This window comes from Odontesthes bonariensis, chromosome 12 (genome assembly GCF_027942865.1).
Source record: "Odontesthes bonariensis isolate fOdoBon6 chromosome 12, fOdoBon6.hap1, whole genome shotgun sequence".
In the NCBI taxonomy this organism is placed as follows: domain Eukaryota; kingdom Metazoa; phylum Chordata; class Actinopteri; order Atheriniformes; family Atherinopsidae; genus Odontesthes; species Odontesthes bonariensis.
In genome coordinates, this window is record NC_134517.1 from 8632757 (window position 1) to 8654207 (window position 21451).

Below are 21451 nucleotides of genomic sequence, written 5' to 3' on the forward strand. Positions count from 1 at the left end.
AAGCCTCTTTCAGTGCATCCATGAAACGCTGGCTCAATTTGGGATCTCTGGATTTTAGAGGCCAGTTCAAGCTCTTTGGCACTTTCCTCAAATTGCTGCTGGTCAGTTTTTGCAGTGTGGAGAAGCGAGCTGAAATCCTGCTATCAAATCAAGTAATTTGCTACATTAGCAATATTCTGATTTCATCCCAATGAATACCGAATAAGGTACCGCCATGTAAATAGCATGATCATTTCAACCCAAATAAGGCCATTTATAGTGTCAGCAATATTCAATTTGAGCTTAGTTGAGTATTCCTTTTCAAGTTGCATTATGTAGACTTTATATGTAAACAACCTAATCACGTTCTCTTGTTCTGGCATATGCCTGCCTACTTTTCATGGAGATCGGACTAAATAGAATGCAATTTAAAGTCTTTGTACAGTGACCTTAAGAGTCCTGAAAGGTGCCTATAAATAAAATGTATTATTCATGATATTATTTATATAATAAGCTGCTTTGCAACACATCCTTTACGATCCAGTCAGTGCAAAACATGATAAATGCAGAAGAAAGAAAATTCCCTCTGGAGTTGGGGAGAAACCCACTTAATACCTTGTTTTGTAGATATACATAATGCAGACTTTTGATTTGGCTTTGAAAAATGGATTCACTAAACAAACAATGTTCTGTTGTGTGTACATGAGAATGTTAAAGGAATATCCAATGTAGAATGTCTAAACTCCATAATTGTAAAATTTGCAAACATATTTAGGTTAGAGGTAACTACAACATATTCCCCCAAGGCCCTCACTACTTGAATACTGCATTACCACATTTTATACATTTCCTGTGTCCTACTGTGAATAAAATATTGGTTTATGAGGTTTGCAAATCAATGTATTCAGTTTTTATTTACAATTTACACAGAATACCAACTAAAGTTAGGAACATTTTTGGAGTGCTCTCAAAATGCAAATGTTTGCAACTCTGTGATAGTTTGCACTTCTCCCAGTTGACTGCTTTGATTGTTATTGAAATGAGTTGGTTGCCCTTGTGTCGTAGATGAGTGAAAATTTCGGATGTCCCCCACGAAATTTGGCGCTCCTACAGTTGGAAAAAACAATGCACTTGTATGGAGATATTGTTTTAGGGAGACATAGTTGAAGTGTGTACAAATCTGCATTAGGAAGTAAAAAAGCTTTTAGCTGCAGACAGTGGCTCATGCTGCAATAAAAGGTTCAACTTGGCTGTAGGCACAAACTAATGAGCTAAAGCTAGCTCAGCGCTTACCTGGCCACCAGAAAAAATGACTGGGGTGGAGGCGGGCTTTGGGCGATAAGGAATAGTGGCACCTTTTGGTGGGGACTAGAAGAAACAAGAAAGAGATAAAGCCCTTTAACAATTCATGTTTAAAATTCTCAAGTATATAAAATGTGTTAATTTAGCATAATATAAAAACTTGGGATGAGAGAAAAACAGTTAGTTTAACTAGCTCTGTCCAAAGTTAACACATCAGCAGCTACTCTTGATTAGAATAAAATATCACTCTTAACTGTTTTCACGAATTACACTGTTGCCCATGGTGTTGGAATAATTTTGTTGTCAGACACATTCTTCTTTTTCTTCATATCTATACACATCAGTAATCACCTTTGATCAGGTGCAATGATTACATACTGAGTCCAAGTCACCCAGGTTAAACTTTATCTATCAAAAATAAAACACATTGTCACAATCATTTCATGAGAAGAGGTAAAAGATATTTCATTCTAACTTCATGGGTAACGGTATGTAAAGCTATAGTGAGTAGTGAATAACCTTAATTTAGCATGTTAACCTTGAAAGAACTAGTATCAATTATCCCAGCTCTTTAAGTAGGGAAACTTAATTCACTGAGCAGCACCTTCAGTGCAAGGACCTAGATGAGAAAACCATTAGCTATTACACTTGTATGTCTCCATGAAATTTAGAAATACATTTACTTAGATAAGCTAAAATTTAATTTTGTTTTGCTAAAAATGTGCAAAAGGTTCTATGAAATGCTCAACAGTATGTTTTTGTGGTGTTATTTATCCATGGCCCTGTGTTCTCAACATCCTGTTTTCCCCTAGTTCAGTATTTGTAAAGAAACAATAGTCCAACCCATATGTGTTCTGATTTAAATCTGACCCATTTCATCTCAAAATATTTCACAAACTGAATTGAGATTTTCCTTGTGTCAAATATTTATACTGATGATTTGCTGGGTTAATCTAGGCTACATTTCAGGAAAAGAGCGAATCAATGAATTTTATGAAAGTTAGACTATTTCAAATAATTCAGTATATATTGTTATTGTTGTTATTTGGATACAATAAAACCTATGATTATTCAGGAGTTCTCAGAGTAAATACAGGAAAAAACATTTTTGATTCACATGGCAATTTTCATTCATACTGTATCAAGCTTCATCACAGTAACAGCAGAAAATTGCAATGAAGTAAATAGGTCTCACTGTGACGTGCTGAATATCTTGTTCATGAACACCAAAAGAGCCATAATAAAAGGTAATAGCAGACTCTATTCATGGAAATAAGAAAAATACAAACCCCTTTCAAGTGTGGTCTGAATATTTCACAGAAACGTGAAGATTTTTTTTTCTGTTTTTTTCTGTTTTTCTTGCAAATACACTGGATCTTTGGCCTGCAGCGAGGTGGTTTCAATGGAAGACAGCAGAGGTCCACTTTACAAAATTACAATAATAAGACTGAAAGATTGATTCATGCTGTGCTGCAGCAACAAGGCTATTAGAGACGATGGAAAGGACTTAATCAAATTTTCTCTATAGATGCTTAGGTGCATTTTAAAAATCCAGGTACAAAGTGCCTTTTATACAGTAGTAGCTGTCATATTTATGTTGTAGACAGTAAGATTTACATAAATGATTTCTTTCTCTAAGTTGCACTGAGATGATTTTACTACTAATGTCTTACTTCCCAATATAATGGCAATATTATGGAAAGTACATAGATGCAAATTGCTCTCTCAGTGTCAGCCAGCCTATTACTTGACATTCACAGACAACTATTGTCAGGTGCTGCTGGTGTCTAAATATTTCTAGTGCCTTGAAAAAGTATTTCCCCACTTCCACAAGCATTTTTCATATTTTATTGCCTTACAACTCATAATCTCAATGTATATGTTACTAAATTTTCGTGAAGCAAAAGTTTATAAAATGTTTTTTTTTTTTTTTAAATACTCTGTGATTATTAAAACAATTAAAGTGGCATTTGTATATGTATTTCTCCCCTTTGGTTTAAAACATGGGCTGCATGGTGGTGTAGTCGTCAGCACCATCACCTCACAGCAAGAGGGTTCTAGGTTCAAATACTGGCTGGGGCCTTTCTGTGTGGTGTTTGGGTGCTCTCTCTGGGTACATATACATGTTAGGTTAATTGGTGTTTCTAAATTTTCCCTAGTACTGAGTGTGCATGGTTGTGTGTCTCGTTTGTCTCCGTGTGACCCTGGCATGGACAGGTCACCAGTCCATCACAGAGTGTGTACATGGACCTGGTGTACCCTGCCTCCCACCCAATGACAGCTGAGATAGGCTCCAGCTCCCCCCCACAACCCTAAATTGGATTAAGCGGGTATAGAAAATGGATGGATGGATGATTTGAAACCCTAAATTAAGATCTGGTGCTACCAATCAGCTTTAGAACTCATATAATTCCTGTAATGTCTCGTAAGAACACGTCAGATTCAACAAACGCTCTTAACTTCGGAAAAGGTGTGTAAACGACCTGCGTAAATGATGAATGCCACCCGTGCGTATTTAAGTGCACGTGCACAAGGATAGTAGATTTGCATACTCCACGCCCAAAATAATACCATATAAGGCTGTGCTTCCTCTCTCCTGTGCCAGGAAGTGTTAAATGTTGAGTCATGAGAATGGCATCAAGGTGCAAAAAGAACAACTTTACGGGCTCTGAGACTGAAGTTCTGCTTTCAGAGATCCAAAATGGAAAATTTGTCATTTTTAGCAGTGTCAGCAGTGGAATTACGGGACCTGCTAAAGCGAAGAAATGGGAAGCAATTACGAGTGCTGTTAATTCCGTGTCACTTGTAGTTCATAATGTCACCAAAATAAAAAAATAAATGGTTTGATATGAAAATGGCTTAAAAAAAAAAAAAACGTCTCGCCATGGCCAGGCGCTCGATGACTGCAACTAAAGCCGTGCAATCAGTTGTTGCCTCATCATGATGGCTCTTTGATGGGGCGGTTAATGAGGGGGGGTCTTCTGGTACCACACCTTCTGGTCTGCCTGGGCTGGTTCAGGTAGAAGGAGACTCTCGTTCATGACAATATTGTGCAATATTGTATTCTCTGGGCTATAAAGCAGTTTGCCCCTAGCTGTATCGAGACACGTCCACCTGGCCTTCAGCTCAGTGCGCTCCACAACGGCACGGGTGCTTTGATGTATATATGTGTGTAGTCTATTGCTCCGATTATGTTTGGGAGTCCAGCCATGGCATGAAAATCTCTCTTAATTTGTACTTGTTGGACAGCGGTGTATGGGAATTAGATGTACCATGGGTGATAAACTGAGGAGAGTTTTGATGACCAAGGGGAGCGCACGACTCACAGAGGACTGGGACACCCCCGATCTGTCTCCAATCTCCCTCTGAAAGGTTCCCGTGGCCAAAAATCCAAGGGTGGTGAGGACCCGGACGTGTGGTGGAATTGGGTTTGATCGGCGTGTTTCTCTGGAGTTGTGGCTGTAGCAAGCTGCATAGTTGCAGCAGCACAGTCCTTGGCAATCTAAATCACGATGTCAGCCATTTGTCTGTCTACACGGTCTCGGAGCACACATGCACTAAGGCATCCAAAAGTAGCAAATCAGCCGCTGGTTACACTTCCCATTTGTCACGCCCATTGGATTTTCCCCATGTTTTTAGTTTTATGTTTTATCATGTTTTAGGTTGTTTATGTTTTATTTTTGAGTTCATGTTTTAGCCAGGTCTTGTATTTAGTTTTGCCATTGCCTTCCCCACAGTATCAGTTTCACTCACATCACCTGTTCATTGTCCCCAGCTGCACTCATTCACAATCACCCAGTTCCCTATTTACTTTCCAGGCTCCCCTGTCTTTTTGTGAGATCTTTACCTGATTTTCACCCCTCATGCCACGACGCCACGTATTCATGCCAAGTCTTTTGTTTTTCCTTAGTCATGTTTTTTGTCCCACAGTTTAAGTTTTTGTCATCTGGCTCAGCCGCACCTTTTGTTAACCACGTTTTGTTTGTATAATAAAACCAAGTTTGCTTTTCACATCTCTGAGTCCGCATCCTTGTCCTGCCTACCCACCCATTGTGACACCATTGACCTTGTTATATACAGAGTAAATTAACCTTCAATTAGTGCAGAAAAGATTGGTGAATGCACAAATTCTCTTAAATCACTCGTACGCACGACTTAACCCTTCTATTGTGTTCGGGTCAAAATTGACCCGTTTTCAAGTTTAAATGTGTAAAAATGACCATTTGCTTTTTTGCTCTGGAATGAGGCTTCATCTAATCCTCAGACACACCCGATTGAATGCAGAAATATCAATTTTCACCATTTTAGTAAATTCTAAAGGTCTCAAAAAAAAAAAGTTACATCTGTGGTGTTACGGGTCAAAAATGACCCGGCAGAGAATACTGGCTGTTTTATGCATCACCTAAAAGCTATGGGTTGCTCTGAGGATCAATTGTGGCCCAATATGCCCAGTTATGGCCCACATATACACACGCGTGCGCGCACGTGCGCATGCAGACGTGTGAGCGTACACATGCACACACACACACACACACTCACACACAGACGCGCATGCAGACGTGTGAGTGTACACATGCACACACAGACACACACACACACACACACACACACACACAGGCTTCTTTCACATGCACAGGCACAGATAGAGACATATAGAAAATTTATACAAGCACACACACACCACCCCCCACGTGACCTAAAACTTTCTCACAGCATATTGATACATTGTTTATAAACACTGGCACATATAAAGAGGGTTTGGGTGGGATATTATTAGTTGAATTCTGTAGGAGCATCAGTCAACATGAGCAAAAGGTATTCTGTTCATGCGGCGCTAGATCATATCTTTGGTAATGATGGTGATCCTGAGGAGAGAGAGGAAAGTGAAGCTGAGGAGGAGGATGATGTTCAGTATGACCCTGAACAAGACCAAACATCTGATGAGGAGGACCCAGATGTCACAGATGCTCAAGGAGAGGTCTTCAAGTCAAAAAAAGGTGACATTTCATGGTTATCAAGCCCTGCTTAAACCCAAGCCAGGGCACCGACGGAGAACATCCTCAGAATGACTCCAGGGCCTACTAGATACGCTGTGTCACACGCCCAAGACATCAAGTCAACGTTTGAACTGTTCTTTCCACGACCTATTCAGAGTATCCTACTTGAGATGACCAACATGGAAGGGAGAAGAGTGTTTGGTGATAGCAGGACGGAGATGGACAAAACACAGCTAGATGCGCACATGGGACTGTTGCTTCTTGCGGGGGTGTACAGATCCTGTAATGAAGCTACGGCCAGCTTATGGGATAGTGAGTCAGGACGCCCTATTTTCCGTGCCACAATGTCGCTTCAAGCCTTTCATGTGTTATCAAGAGTGCTACGTTTTGACAACAGGGAGACCAGAGTTGCTTTTATGGAAAGAAATTTGAACACTTGTTGTCTTTATCCTACTATTTATCTATGCGGGTCAGTTTTGACCCGAAACACCAAAGATGTCACTATTGTTAATAATTTTAAATAATAAAAAAAATATTAATTTTTTCTTTGGTAGGTGTACTCTAATATAGGTCTATAACATATTTACAGTTTCTAATTACTCAGTCTATAAGAATGACAAATATTTTTAGTGAATTTAAATAGTTTTTGCATTCAAAAACGAGTGGTACATTTTAAAATACTGTGTCTGTGGAGCCAACTAAAGAAATTTCCCACACTGGTTCCATTTATATGAATGTATACTAAGCCAACAATGAGTTGAAAAACAATATTGGAAGAAAACTGGTGATTTTAAGCATTTTCAAGCATTTTCAAATCACGGGTCTAAATTGACCCGCGAACACCACAGGTGTAAACAGCTTTCTAACACAATATAAGGGTTAAGAACAAATCTGTGTGTACAAACGGTTGTTGCATGAGGCCCAATGATCCTGTAATTACCCATGATCTATTGCAAGGCAGGTAGGATACCAGTTATTTTTAAAGTTAAATTATTTATGTGAATGTAAGTAATTGTGGTTTAGAAGAAGAAAAAAATAAATATACAAGGTGCACAGCTAGATTCTACATGAATTGTAAATGTTTAAAGAATTGTGTTATTTACATTTTAGATTCAAGTGACAACGGTTTGTCAGAACAATATTACCCAGTCAATAATCTGATTAATTAATTTTTACATTTCAAGAATGATAATAATCATTATAAAAATTATTTCAGTGTCCCTCACAGCAACTTCAGTAATATATTTATGAATAATTCATTAAAGATGTTCAATCAATGGTTCCGTCACTAACCCACGTTGTCAGTGAGAAAGGCTTCTCAACACTGAAGTTTGTGAAGAACAAGTGAACAAGTTTTCCGACTCAGCGACAGTAACAAGGTTGCAAAAACCAGCACACTTTTGTGGCTGAAATAATAATAAATAAGCAAGATAGTTTTATGGATAAAAACTAAAAGACAATAAGAATCGTTGTTTTATTTAGTAAAATTCTTCTACATCTAAAAGAAGTGGGATTGCTGAAAATTGGTCCCTCTATCCCTGTTTACACCAGTACAGCCCATTCAGCTTCAAGGAGCAGTATGACCTTAAGGAATTGGCAAAAACCCTTTGCTAAATATGCCAGACTTACAGACATCCCCTCAAAAAGCTTGAAGACGTAATTGTCACTAAACAGGGCTTTACAAACTATTAACTTAAGGGGATTAATTATTATACATGCTCAAATTTCCTCAGCTTTTTTTGTTCACAAAGTGGTAAACATGTGTTACTAAATTGGGTCGAACCCATCCAAAAGTACATGTTAATTATAAGTTATTAGGAAACAAGACAACAAGAAAACTATCAAATGGGGGTAAAAACTTGTTCAAGGCACTAAAGCTACTTAACTGTCAAGCCAGAAATCCAATATTGTCAGTTCAATATTTCATAGAGCCTGGGAGAATAGCAGTAAAACAAGCACCAAGAAGAAAGCGTGTTCCTAAATCTCCTCATACTTTACCTCCAGCATGACCACACAAATTTGTTTGACACACTGGATGATGGCTTCTGGGGTTCCAGAGATTGTCACTGCACGCTCTGTGGAATTGGGAAGCATGTCCCCCGCTACCTGAACCTGGGCCCCTGTTGACTGGAGAAAAATAAGGGTCTGTGAGAGACAAGATTGACGGGATTCATCTGCTATACAGGCTGTACAGGCTGTACTGTGCAGTACTCTCCAGAGTACAGGCACTCAATTTTGCAGGTAAATTAAAATTGAAAAGTACTTATCAGCTTTGTCAACTAACTCCTCAAGGTGCAGAGTGTATAAAAGATCCTAGCTGTGTATTACAGGTCCTGAAAAATGACCATGATAATTAAGATGCTTAGATTGGCCTCAGCTGTGACAGTTATGACATAGCCATCTGGGGTAACAACATAATGCCTTTAGGACTATGGTTTCTTTTTTTTGCCCTGGTCCCATCTGGTAATATTAACCTGAAGGCAGCAGTGAAGCACTCTTCCACTCCACTGTATAGCTTGTCTGCACAGTGACTTTAAATATATTGTGGTTATTAGTTGACAGTAAATGTTCCCTGGGCTGTCACTTAGACTCTTTAAAGGCATGTTGGTTCTTATTTTGTTTGTCACACTTTCAGTGTGGATTCGGAGCAACAGTGTTAATTAGTCAGTCCACCACTTTGATTCACCCTAAAATAGCTCAATAACTGTGGGACTGTTTTACAAAATATACTGAAAAAGAAATCCATGGCTCAGAGGGATAAATCATACTGACTTTACTAATTTTTCAAAGCTTTGCCTTGAGCATCAACATAAACCTGATATTTTGTTGTTTAGTGACATGTCTTGATGGCGCTTGGATGGATTCCCAATACACCATAAGAGCACGGTCCTTAACAGCAATGTCAATGATGCACCTCAGAGATGGCCAGCTCGACCTTATCTCTTCATTGACTATTGATCAGTGATGCGAAAGAAAGCCCAACTAAGGATAGTAAAAAAGATCACTTGTAGGAAATTATACTCGTATCCATACCTCCAAGAGTTATTTTTTTCTTGGTAAACCTCTAAAGGTTCTAGGGTGTTTAAAACATTTCAAACAACTGACTCCTTTATACCACTGACTGAGTGTTAAGTCTAATGTCAGAGTTTAGTTACATAATTTTTGTTTGTTTATTTTACCAGGAAGTGGCACTATGAATACATATTTTGAAGGAGAGGCCTTGTAGTTACTAATTTCTAGTTTATGGTAAGAGCCACAGACTGTAGTAACAGTTAAGTCAACAGTGAACTATCACAATTTGCTGCTAAAAGAAGGAGACTGGCTAGCTTTGCAGCTAGTTAGCTTCACTATTCTAGTAACCAAAACAGTAGACGATTCAGCAAGTTGTCAGCCTCGGCATGATGGTTGCCTGTCTCTCTGTGCTAATGTCCGGCTGAGCGAGTGTCTAATCCAGCAAGTCACCATCTTAGAGATGCTAGTCATTAGCCTCACTATACAAATGCTGACCCAGTGAGTAGCTGCATTGGATGCATGAGTTACTGCCCAGGCTGAGTAATGGCTTTTTTAGTTGCTAGTGCCCACTCTTCAGTTACCAGTGCCAGCTTATGATTGGTTGGATCAGTATCTGGCTTTGGCAAGAATATTACCTCCCTCTTAGGTTCATAGCTTCTGCTGAGTGATTAGTCTTAATCTATTGCAGCCTTCCTACAACTGTGAAAGTGCAGGCAAAGCCTGTACCATGACATTAGTCTAGTCACTGACTTAACAGTGAATAAAGCAAAGTTTAATTCTTTCAGATCATACGTTTCTTTTTCTTGTCAAAGTGTCCATTGAAAAAACTAGAAATATGAGATAAAATAATTTCAGAGGGTCAATCTTTGATTATTATTGGAAATTATTAACTATGCATTTATGTTTATCAATATCAAAAATAGAAGTATTGTGTTTCTCGAAAATCATGACTAATATCACACATCTGAAAGAGATAAAGCAAGCATTTAGCCATGCCATAACATGTCTTGTATATATATTTTGTGTAATTAAAGCCTATTGTGTAGCTGCAAGGACATTACAGACATTGAATTATTAAATGTCTACATACCACATAATCAAATGAAAACAATCTGGAAAAACTATTTTTGTTTCTAATACAAAATTATTCATGAATAATGTAAACATAATGGAATGCAAAGGTTAAGAGGGAACATTTGGTGCATAACAATATCTGTTTCACTTGCAAAAGTAAACATGGAAATGATGAGAAAAAACAGACTCCTCTAAATTAACAGTAATCTATGAGATATCCATAAAAATTCTTCATGTACCTCTCTCATTTCTTTGATTTTGGAGCCTCCTTTTCCTATTAGGGAGCCACATTGACTGGCTGGCACAACGAGCCTTAAGGTGACAGGGGGCTTGCTGGTTGCAGGGCTGTTACTCATGGAATTGATTATGTCCTAGAAAACAACAAGACATATTAAATTTTGTAACCTGACCCCAAACATTCATGATGTTTAATTGTTTTTTTTTATCAGTTTACAAACTTAAAAGTTGGTAAAAAATAATCTGATAAACACATTTGTTTAATTCTTTCAACATTTTCTATCTTATCTACTTGCAGAAGGAGCACGGCTTTATGGGTATAAGGATCGAGCCTGCTTGTCTGGCGAATTTCAGACAGATCCCTGAGGACACAGCAATCGGTCTCTTCTTACAACTTCCAGTCACAGTACTTACAAAGTATCACTTAGATATGAGACATCAAAGACCAGACCAGAGGAAAAGATAGTTGAAAGGATATTTAAATTCCCCCCTTACTGTTAAGTGACATACATACCTCATATGTGTATTCACTGCATCACTGTGTTATCGAAGAGAAGTCTGAACCCTTTTACAAGTACTGGAGATCATATTCCCATGTGTGAATTTAACAATAAGATGTGTAAAAGAAATTTCTTCTGCAAATTGTAGTTTTAGGTTGTTATAGCTTGAGATAGGACTCAATTGTTTGAATTTGAAAAGGAATCCATTAGGAGAAAAATAATTGTCTAGCACGTGTAATCTTTAAAAAACAGACCTTAGTTTTCATAGTTTTGGGTCACTGAAAATTGATTCTTATTACTCATGTTTTTGTTGAAGATTTTCAAGTGGTTTGGAGACAGCTGCATACAATGGATATTTTAATATTATAAGGCAGAAGCCCACTTATAAAAATCAAAATCAAAAGGTGTTGCACACTCCAGCTTGACTTGAATTACACTTCATTCTTGCATGTTTTGGTATTTAAAGTGCTCCTCGGGATCAGTACACACACACAAGTCAAAGACACTGTTATGTTATAAGCTGTGTTATGCTGACATATCTGATGCTGATTTAATAATCACGCTACCACTTGGGTGTAAACAACCAAAAAAACTCGATACATTTTTCACACACAGATATTTACAAGATGCAACCAAAGTGTGACACAATTTTACAAGGTGCAACCCCTCATGAAACAATCTTTCACAAAAAAATGACGGCATTAAAAAAACACAACTAAATGCATAATTTCACCAAAAAAAAAAAAAACATTTTACAAGAAAGAACCCTTCACAAAAACGCAACATAACATTTTCACAGGACTCAACTTTTCACAATAAAACTTGAGAAAATACAACGATATTTCACAAAGTGCTTAATGGAACATAACATTTAACAAAACACAACAACTTCTACAAAATGCAACCACACTTCACTGGAGGTTTTCTTCCAATTTAGCAATTAAGGGGAAAGGCAGTGAAGGCAATTTCACTGCTTTTTTTGGATTTAGACCACTTTAAATGAGGTCCATATTTAAAAAGAACAAACAAACAAAATAGAAAAAACAAGACTTAGACCTTTCAATTATGAACTACATTATACCACAGATAGTACAATCCTACAAAGTGTGATTATTAGAGTTTATACTGTCTGTACCATCTGTGGGATGGTCTAATCCAGATTTGAAGTAAAATGGTGTTTCATATGGACTTGATCTCAGGCGGTGAAGATCCAGCAAAAGCCTTTTTCCCTTTAATGCTGAATCGGAAGCTTACTTCCATGTCATATTGCAGTATGAAGTGGACAGTGATGAGAACCGTCAAGGAAACTGCAAAACTTCTTCATGTAATTGGACTGATAAGAGTGTGACACGTCATATAAAAGGATGTGACCTCAACCTGTTACAAATGCATTGTGTTCTGTCCAATCACAAAAAAGTATTGCTGTCCCCATTTTCTCTGTGCAAACTAAATGTTGTAATATTTTGTGAAATATTGAGTTGTTTTGGGATCGAGTTGTTTTGTTTTTGAAATGTTGACAGATTGTGTTTTGAACTTCAGGGCCAACATAAGAAACAGAATTGTCAATATACAACATGTTCAAAGTATTTGTTTAAGTGCAGTATAACATGTTACAAAAATACAATAAACTGTTAGAAATGATCATACCTCTTCAAATTTGTAGGCGATCATAGCAAAGGCCTTGAAGATGGTGTCTGTAGGTCCAGTGATGGTGACGATCCTCTCTGGACAGTTGCCCTCTGAAATATTGATTCGTGCTCCACTCTGAGAAAAGCAGCACTCGTATTGTTAATCGGGTCAATACAGGTGATATGAGGCCTTATTCTTAGGAAGTGGATCTTTACAAATTTTGAATAATTTCTTTGCCAATATTAAACCTGATGCTGCCACAAATTATGAATTACATTAGTCTTTCATTCAATTCAAGCCAGATTAATGGAATTTTACTGTTTACTTTCTTCAACTTTGTGTATATGTATGTTGTGTTTATCAACTTAGATAATGTTTTTTATCACTGAAACTCACCTCTTCTCGCATTTTTTTTACAGTTTCTCCCTTCTGGAAGAAAATAATAAAGCAATCATTTTAGAAAATATGATTAATTAGGACATAGTATGATTTTATTGTGTTTGTGTAAGCAGGAATGAATGAATGAATGAAATACATACCTTGCCAATTATACTTCCAACCTCCTGCAATAAAAAGAGACAGATTATTTTTCAAAAAAGTTTCTTGATGTAAAATAGTTAATCAGATTTCATCTTCTTGTTGTGTTACTTTTTGTTAGTTTGGATTTTTTTCTAAACAAGGCGCAAACTGTGCAGAGACATAACAAGGATATACATGGCTGCATGGTAGTGTTCAGGGCCACACTTTTCATATCCATCTAATCATTCTGATCTTGATGTGGCACAATGAGGGGAAGGCACAGAGGCATTCCTGGCTGCAAGCAATGACACACCCTGACCTCTCCTTAACATATCCATTAACAAGATCCTTTGAGATTGTATAGGTGCAGGCAATTTACTTCATAGGATCAAGTTATTTCCTCAGCGTAAATGTATATATACCAAGCAATATGTAAAATTCCACTTCTTCCCAAACCATTATCATATTCTACCTGAGCTAACTTAAATTAGACATAATAGGGTCCTCTACTCTGGTGGAAGTGGAGTCTCTACATGTAAAGACCTCTGACTTTAGAGATGTTTGTCCATGAAATAAATTTAGGTCAAACCAATGCAGAAAGCAATGGAAGGGACTATTTATACACATCTGCATCCTGTAGTGATTACAGGGTCTTTCTTTCCATCCTCATCAGGGTCATTAAAGTCTTATAAGTGGACTGTCAAGAGGGCCAGCATCCAGCCAAAGAGATAAGATGAGATAACGGTCATACAGGATGAAAATATAAGCTAGGCGAGTATGTTTTTTTTTTTTTTTTAATTTCATTTCGTTTATTTGACAGGGACAATACAATCAGACAGTTACAAATCAAAGCTTGTAGCTGATATGATGCATACAGAGTATAGCAACAAGTGCTAATTTACAACTCCCGTCCCTGGTTAGGCTTTTCTATGCTGACACAAGACCTAAAATAGCCTTTAATTTACATAAGAACATTAATCTATAAATACAACAGTGCAGTTCAAACTTTCATCTCATTCATTCACTCTCACATTTTTACAAGTGAGTACAGTTTTGGTTTGTTTTAAGCCAAAATTTAAGTTTAAAGGTGAACAATTTAAACTCACTGATGGACTTAATATTTGTGGGCAGTGAGTTCCAGAGTTTACAGCTTTTGTAAGAAAAGACCGACTGTCCAAACGATGTTCTGCACTTAGGGATTATACAGTTGTGGTTAGAGCTGCCTCTTGTTGTCCTGCTGCTGTTTGGTCTCTTTATAAATTCCCTGAGTGGTTCTGGAGCCAAATTGTGATAGCATTTAAAAAATAATTTGAGAAAACACAAATTGCTAAAACTGTCAAAGCTCAACAAATTATGTTTGTAGAGAATTTGACAATGGTGATAACGGATTGGTTTTCTGTCCATAATGTTGAGTGCTTGATTGTAAAGTGAACCAATGCACTTTGTGGCTGAGGGAGCTGCCTGGGCCCATGCTGTCATGCAGTAGGAGATATGAGAAAATATCATCCCATGCATGTACAGCAGGGCCGCCTGATTTGGAATGAAGAGCCTAATAAGTCTAAAGCAATTTATATTTCTTTGAATTGTTTTGGATATTTTCTTTATGTGTGCATGAAATTTTAGTTGTGGGTCAAGAACCAATCCTAAATATTTTATTTCATTTACCTGTCGTATTTTGCAATTTTGGAAAAACATTTTGCAATTTTGATCAAATTTTAGTTTTTTGATTGAAAAGCACATAGAGACTGTTTTTGTAAGATTAGGGACTAATTGATTTTTGAAGAGCCACTGACTAACCTCAGCGATGCATGCAGATAAAACATCTGCAGCTTGCTCTGGTGTCTTTACGGCTGCATAAAAAACTGCATCGTCCACGTAAAGTTGGCAGCGGACACCTGGGCAAATCAAAGGCAGGTCATTTATAAAGAGACTGAAAAGCAGTGGCCCTAGTATGGAGCCCTGAGGTATGCCCATTGAGATGTTTCTCTGAGAGGATTTGTCCTGGGCCACTCTCACACACTGCTCCCTATCCTGCAGGTAGGAGGTGAACCACTGCATGGCCTCAGAGGAGATCTTAAGTGTGGACATTTTGGCTAAAAGGTGGCTATGCCTGACTGTTTCAAATGCCTTTTTAAGATCAAGAAACACAGCACCAACCACTTCACCCTTATCTAATGATTTTTTTATGTTTTCTATGAAGCAGCAGTTGGCGATCTCAGTTGAATACCATGCTCTAAAGCCAAACTGCTGTGGATGGAGGAGTTGATTCTCCTCCAGGTGGTCAGTTAGTTGAGCTGCCACCACTTTTTCAATAATTTTTGACAGTACAGGTAAAATTGCTATCGGCCTATAATTGTGCATTGAGTCCTGCTCTCCTGATTTAAAAATTGGGACAATCACAGCTTTTTTCCACCCTAAAGGAAATTTACATTTTCTAATAGGCAAATGGACAAGATGTGTCAAAGGTTTAACGAACAAGTTACCATAACGTTTGAGAACCAGGAGTTTATATTATAAATATCATTTGCTTTGGAGTTAGACAGCTTTTGGATGGTCCTTGCTACCTCAGTCTCATTCACTTCTTATAGACAAAAGTATTCAGAAGAAGACTGCAATGATTTGCTTCCAAATGTGACTCTCTCAAAATCTTTTGTGAGCTCTTCTATTGATTGTACAAAGTGCTTATTTACTTCTGTCAAATAAATGTAGACTGTTGTTCAAGAAAAGCACTTTTGTTGTGTAATAATTTTGAAACAATTTTGTATCTGAGATTAAAGTGATTTCTAAAAGCCCACTTTCAGATTTTAATAATGACGGCACTCAAACCACCAGAGGTCAAGATATTCTATTAACCTATATGGCAGATCAAACTCCAAAACACATGCTTAATCCTGCATTCTCAATAATGCAACTAATTGTATATTTCAGTGTACATTCCTGAAAAATGGTTGCTATGCTGGTCTACAGTGTAATTTAATGTGTCTTTCTTTCTGTGCTTATGGTATGAGCTGGAGGGCACACCATACAGAAAAAGGCTTACGCTGCTACAGCTCAACCAGATATACTATTTTCTTTGAATTTCACAAATTACATTGACCTTTTTTGGCTTCCTGTTCGGTTTGGTTTGGTTTTTATGTAACTGTGCCAGCATCGGGTCGATCAACACATCATTCCATCCATGTTTGGAGAGTTAGAGGTTGTAGCAGCAGTCACACTATAGAATGATAATTCTAACTTTATGATACAAATGGAAATTTTAAATTGTCTGTGGTTTCAAGATTGTGAAAACTGGTAAAGTTTGACATTGGTCATATTTTATCTGGAACAATCAAGGATTGTAAAGTGTATTCCAGGAGTAAGTAAAAGCTGGCATCTTGGAAAACACTAATCTAAGATTCAGACGAATACGTGATGCAGCTTGCTTTGTATAATCGCATGTGGATGCTGTGCTGAGTCATTTCTGTTTGGTGTATGTGAACTACCAATTTTTTTTTCCAACAATAAGGCAAAACCACTGTGTGAAAAGAGCTATTGTGTAAGTTATTGTGTCATTTTTCTATTCTATTCTATTCCATTGTATTCTATCAGACAGGAGTGCAGGAGAGCTGAATGGAGATGGAAAAGTGACAGGTTCCAGGTTTCTTTTGAAATGTTGAGAGACAGTTGGCGCTGCTGTGAAAGCTGCTAAATCAAACGTTTTCTCTGATATTATTGATCCTCATTTCCAGGCTGGAACAGTGGGTAGGCATCACTGGCTCAGCTCTCAACTGATTTAGGTCGTACCTCTCGGACAGAAGCTTTTACGTCAGCATTTAGTTTAGTAGGAAGGAGGGATCCCAATGTCCCAAGACAAATGTTTGTCAACAAAACGTGAATTTTCATAACTCCTAAACCAGACATCATACAAACACATATCATATGAACACACTTTTTCTGATAATTGTGACACCAGTCAAATGGAAAGGTCACTGAGATGGTAGAACCCCTCTTTATTAGAGAAAAATAGAGTAGTATTTTAGTATAAATTACTCAAAAAGTTTAGAAATGTTTTTTCAGTCCATATTTTGTCCCTTTTAATAATTACAGTTGTTGCTGTCTTTTAGACCGATGTAAAGCCTGATGAGCCACCTTTCCAACGAGGTACAACTAATTAGCCCTTTTACCTCCACCTCTGCTGCTCTCCCCTGGGAGAAAACCACAAGGCGCCATTCTTGGACCTCTTTTATTTTCTTTCTATCTGCTTCCACTTGGCCATATCTTCAGGAAATTCCTTTTCATTTGTATGTGGACGATTGTCAGATTGATTTTCCATTAAAGCGCATTAGCATGTGCTCCCTCCAGCCTCTCTGCAACTGCCTAAGTTTCTTGAATTTTAGGCTACGGCTACACGAAAACGTTTTTCACTGTAAACGATACTTTTTCTTATCGTTTGGCTGTCGCGGCCACACGGAGCCGGCGTTCCCACTACCCCAAAACGATAGTTTTTGAGAACGGATTCCAGAGTGGGAAGATCTGAGAACGGCCTCATTTCGTTTACATCTGCGTCACAGCCACATGGCTAACGCTAGTGACGTATACACATACTTCAGTGACCAGAACAAAAAGCGGCTTCCATTCAAAATCCGGAAGAAGAAGACAACACAACAAGGACAGACAGCGATCATCATGGACCCCACAACATTGATAGCAGCACTGCTGCAGACACTGCTAACTACAGCGGCGTTGTTGAAGGAACAACGTGAGCTTCGCGCTGGTAGAAGTAGGGGCGTACATGCATGCGCATTGCTTCTTCTATATCGTAGGAGCCCAGCGTGAAGATTTGACCTGGGCTCAGGTCTGGCAGGCAGCAATATACTCCTTGACGTCTTTCCGTAAAGTAGGCCACCAGAAGCGTCCCTGGAATACTGACAGCGTCTTAGTGATTCCTGGGTGGCAGAGTGTTTTGAATTGTGGCATTTTATTGCCAAGTAGGTTTACACATACAAGGAATTTGTTTTGCCATGCTGGTGCTTTGTTTTCGGATGATTAAATAAAAACAATAAATAAGAACAGTGAGTAAAAGTGAAACAATGGAACAAGTATGTACAGATATTGTGTAGACAGTCCATGGAGGAGATGGTACACATTAATGTAATGTGTAGGGGTTGGGGGGTCAGTGTCAGTGGGGGTTTCTGGTCTTGTTTCTGGTCCTGGTAGAAAGCATCACAAAGAGCATCAGTTTTCCACTTGCTGTCAGTGGCCAATGTATAAAAGTCAATAACGTATTCGGTTACCCTCCTACTGCCTTGTTTTATGGATAATAGACCTCGAGCTGCCTCTTGTTCTGGTAATATAGGATCAAAGACACGTATGAATTCATTGGAAAAATCTTTGAACAACAATCTGGCACTGGGGGGATGAAAAGAGGAGGCTTAAATACAGAGAGAGGCAGGTGAGGAGCATGAGAGTTATTGCAAGGCACAGGTAGACATGATTAGGATCAAGGCAGGTGGAGCAGTAATCAGGTCGTGACACGATTAAATTCCTCTGTAAGTGGCATTAGTTGTTTGCCTCTGTGTTGGCCCTGCGATGGACTCGTGACCTGTCCTTCGTGTACCCCGTATTTTGCTCAATGGCACCTTTGATAGGCTCAAGCCCCCCTGCGACCTTGAACTGGTTTCAGCGGGCATGGAAATTGGATGAATGGATGGATGTAAGTGACATTTATTCATGTCTTACTCGTATATCACTTCAGGACTTAAGGACATCATTTCAAAAGTAATTTCTTTTAGTCTAACTGGTTGTTTAAAAGATCATTATTAACTTTGAAGACCCACCTATGAAAAGATCAACTCCTTTGTATTGTTTCTCACTTTTCAGCCTTCCCCACACCCGGGACCTACAATACTTTGAGCCGTACTTACTTTTCCATGCATGAGGAGGCGGATGGTAAGGGTGACATTGAGGCCACCCTCTGACTGGACCTTGGTGGACTCCATGCTGTGGGAACTAAGAGTGGTCCTGCAATAGGATGTCCTCAGAAGGAGAGGGAATATGATGGTATTCCAGCCAGCCAGTCACCTGCAAGTACCAACATCACAAAAAAACAAAACATTAACACTAGCATGTGTGGGCACATGCTTTAACACGTGTTTAACACACAAGTGTATGTATGTTTGTATCTATGTGTGCGCGTGTCTATTCATTAATTAATGTCTTTTTTTCTGCTGTTGGGTGGCTAATCTTAACAAAAAACAAAAAAAGCTATTATTGCTGAAAGGCATGATTTTATTTCGAATCAAGCTGAAATGACAACGGTGTTCTTTAAATAATTTTATTATTGGAGAGTGATTGATGTGTTGTCAGAACACATGAGCCACAAACAAAACTCTTTATTTGATTCATCAGATTCTTCTGGTATTGTACTGTATGTGCATTTTCTTTAGAAGCAACACCTAGAGAGCAGTGTTAAAAATTACTCTTGATATAAATGTGTCCAGCTTGTTCCAGGTTTAATAATTAATTTTACTAGAAGGTGACAGACAGCTGGTTGTGTAGCATCCAGGTGTTAACAAGCCCTACGTGTCAGACAAACATTTTTCTCACGTGGATCTGCTTCTTGCAGTAAAAACATTCATGTTGCTCATTTTGAAACATGATGTCCCAACACATGTCCCTGCACCTACAGATTGTGGTGAAGAGCAGCTGATATCCCTTTCAGAGTACTGATTTTTGTGGACTAAATATTTTATCTGTCTGTCTGTAATTTGATTTAACAAGTTTTGGCTGTTGGCTTCAGTGTTATTCTACATATTTGTGTCTGTGGTAGACCTGTGTATTGGAAGGGTGTAAACAAACTGAATATTTTTATTTATATAACTTGTGTTTCTTCTTCAGTCCAAAAAAAAAAAAAAAACCTGCTTGATAAAGCTGGGATTTTTAATTGGTCGGTATGATGAGTATGTTCATTTGTATTAGCCATGCTGGTAACCTCTCAGCTGGGACAGGCTCCATTGTGACCGTCTACAAGATAAAGCAAATATAATAATGAATGGATGGAGTATAGATTTCACTGACTGTTGCATAACTGTTGCTTTAGTTTATAATGCAAAACTATCACAAGAAATATCAAACTGTTCTGCACAATATCACAAGCTTTTATTGTTAGACAAATATTAGGGTGTGTTGGCTGTATTAAATTCAATCTGTCTTTTTTCCCTGGATTTGCCAGCTTTGAAAAAACCCTTGGTATGTGAGTTTGAGTGGTCAGATTTGTTTTGTGCTATATTTTTTCAGATTCTAATAACAGTTTTGATTGTGTTTCAAGTGATATTCAGTTGACATTTGTTAATAGCTTAACCTTAATCTGTACATTTTTCCTGACCTTTTTGGAGAGTTCCTTGGTCTTAATCATGCTGCCTTATCAGTGGTGTTACACATTCTAGGACCTTTCACAAAAGGCGTTGTACTTATATTATACTTGGGTACTTCCTCAGATGCTATGTCAAATAGTGTTTTGGAGCTGCACCCACCCCCAACCACTTTCCATCCCCATTTGCCCAGAAGCAGGTTGTAGCCTGTCATCTCCAATCGATCGACCCAATTGAGAGTTCAGCCTAAATTACAATTACAAGCAAATGCCTCCTTGTATTGTTCCTTTGCCACGTTGCATGAGCTTGGAGGGCTAACACAGATTTTTTTTGCGGGTATGCTAACAGGCAATATTTGTTAGCAATTCTCTCTTTCCTCCTGTCCAGCCAGAAATTGCAATAAAAACGCGCTGCTTCTTCTCTACATGGTGTTGGTAATCTTTAATGTAGAACCTTCATACCTCATATCAACCCAGTTGATCGTGCTTAGATACTGCCAACTGCTAAATAGCCATTTTTTTTCAGTGTCATCATGAACCAGAATGTATTTTCCAGACTTGTAAAGCTGTCATTCAAAGTGATTTCACAATAAACAGCTATTGCGGCATAACCTATATAGCTGCCTTTATGATACAAGTAGTGTTAGCCACTAATAAAGCATTGTATTAACCAAACCGAAATGGCAGACACCACAAGGAAAAACTAGGAGCAGATATAAGGAACTGTTATTATTCTTCACCTCATGGTTTTGGTAAAGATGCATAAAATTACAAAGAGAAGACATGAAATCTCATCCAATTGGAGGAATTAATTGTAAGTTTTTATGTCCTCTATGTCTGATATGATTCCTCTC

At 38.1% G+C, this 21451-nt stretch overlaps 1 protein-coding gene across 8 annotated transcripts in view; it reads right to left on the minus strand.

The window, feature by feature from the left end:
- The window catches only part of LOC142396380 (poly(rC)-binding protein 3), a 98112-nt gene that overhangs the window by 18691 nt on the left and 57970 nt on the right, over positions 1-21451 (minus strand). For 7 of the 8 annotated variants that reach the window (XM_075479039.1, XM_075479038.1, XM_075479037.1 and 4 more), the window contains 7 exons: positions 19153-19309; positions 13270-13293; positions 13127-13159; positions 12749-12865; positions 10604-10735; positions 8277-8405; positions 1273-1347 (listed from right to left, as the gene is read on the minus strand). In XM_075479039.1, the coding sequence (XP_075335154.1) occupies positions 1273-1347; positions 8277-8405; positions 10604-10735; positions 12749-12865; positions 13127-13159; positions 13270-13293; positions 19153-19227 (585 nt within the window). In that variant the 5' untranslated portion in view covers positions 19228-19309. Of the gene's footprint in view, positions 1-487; positions 1087-1272; positions 1348-8276; positions 8406-10603; positions 10736-12748; positions 12866-13126; positions 13160-13269; positions 13294-19152; positions 19310-21451 lie in introns of those variants that run through there. The other variant, XM_075479044.1, reaches the window with a different exon arrangement.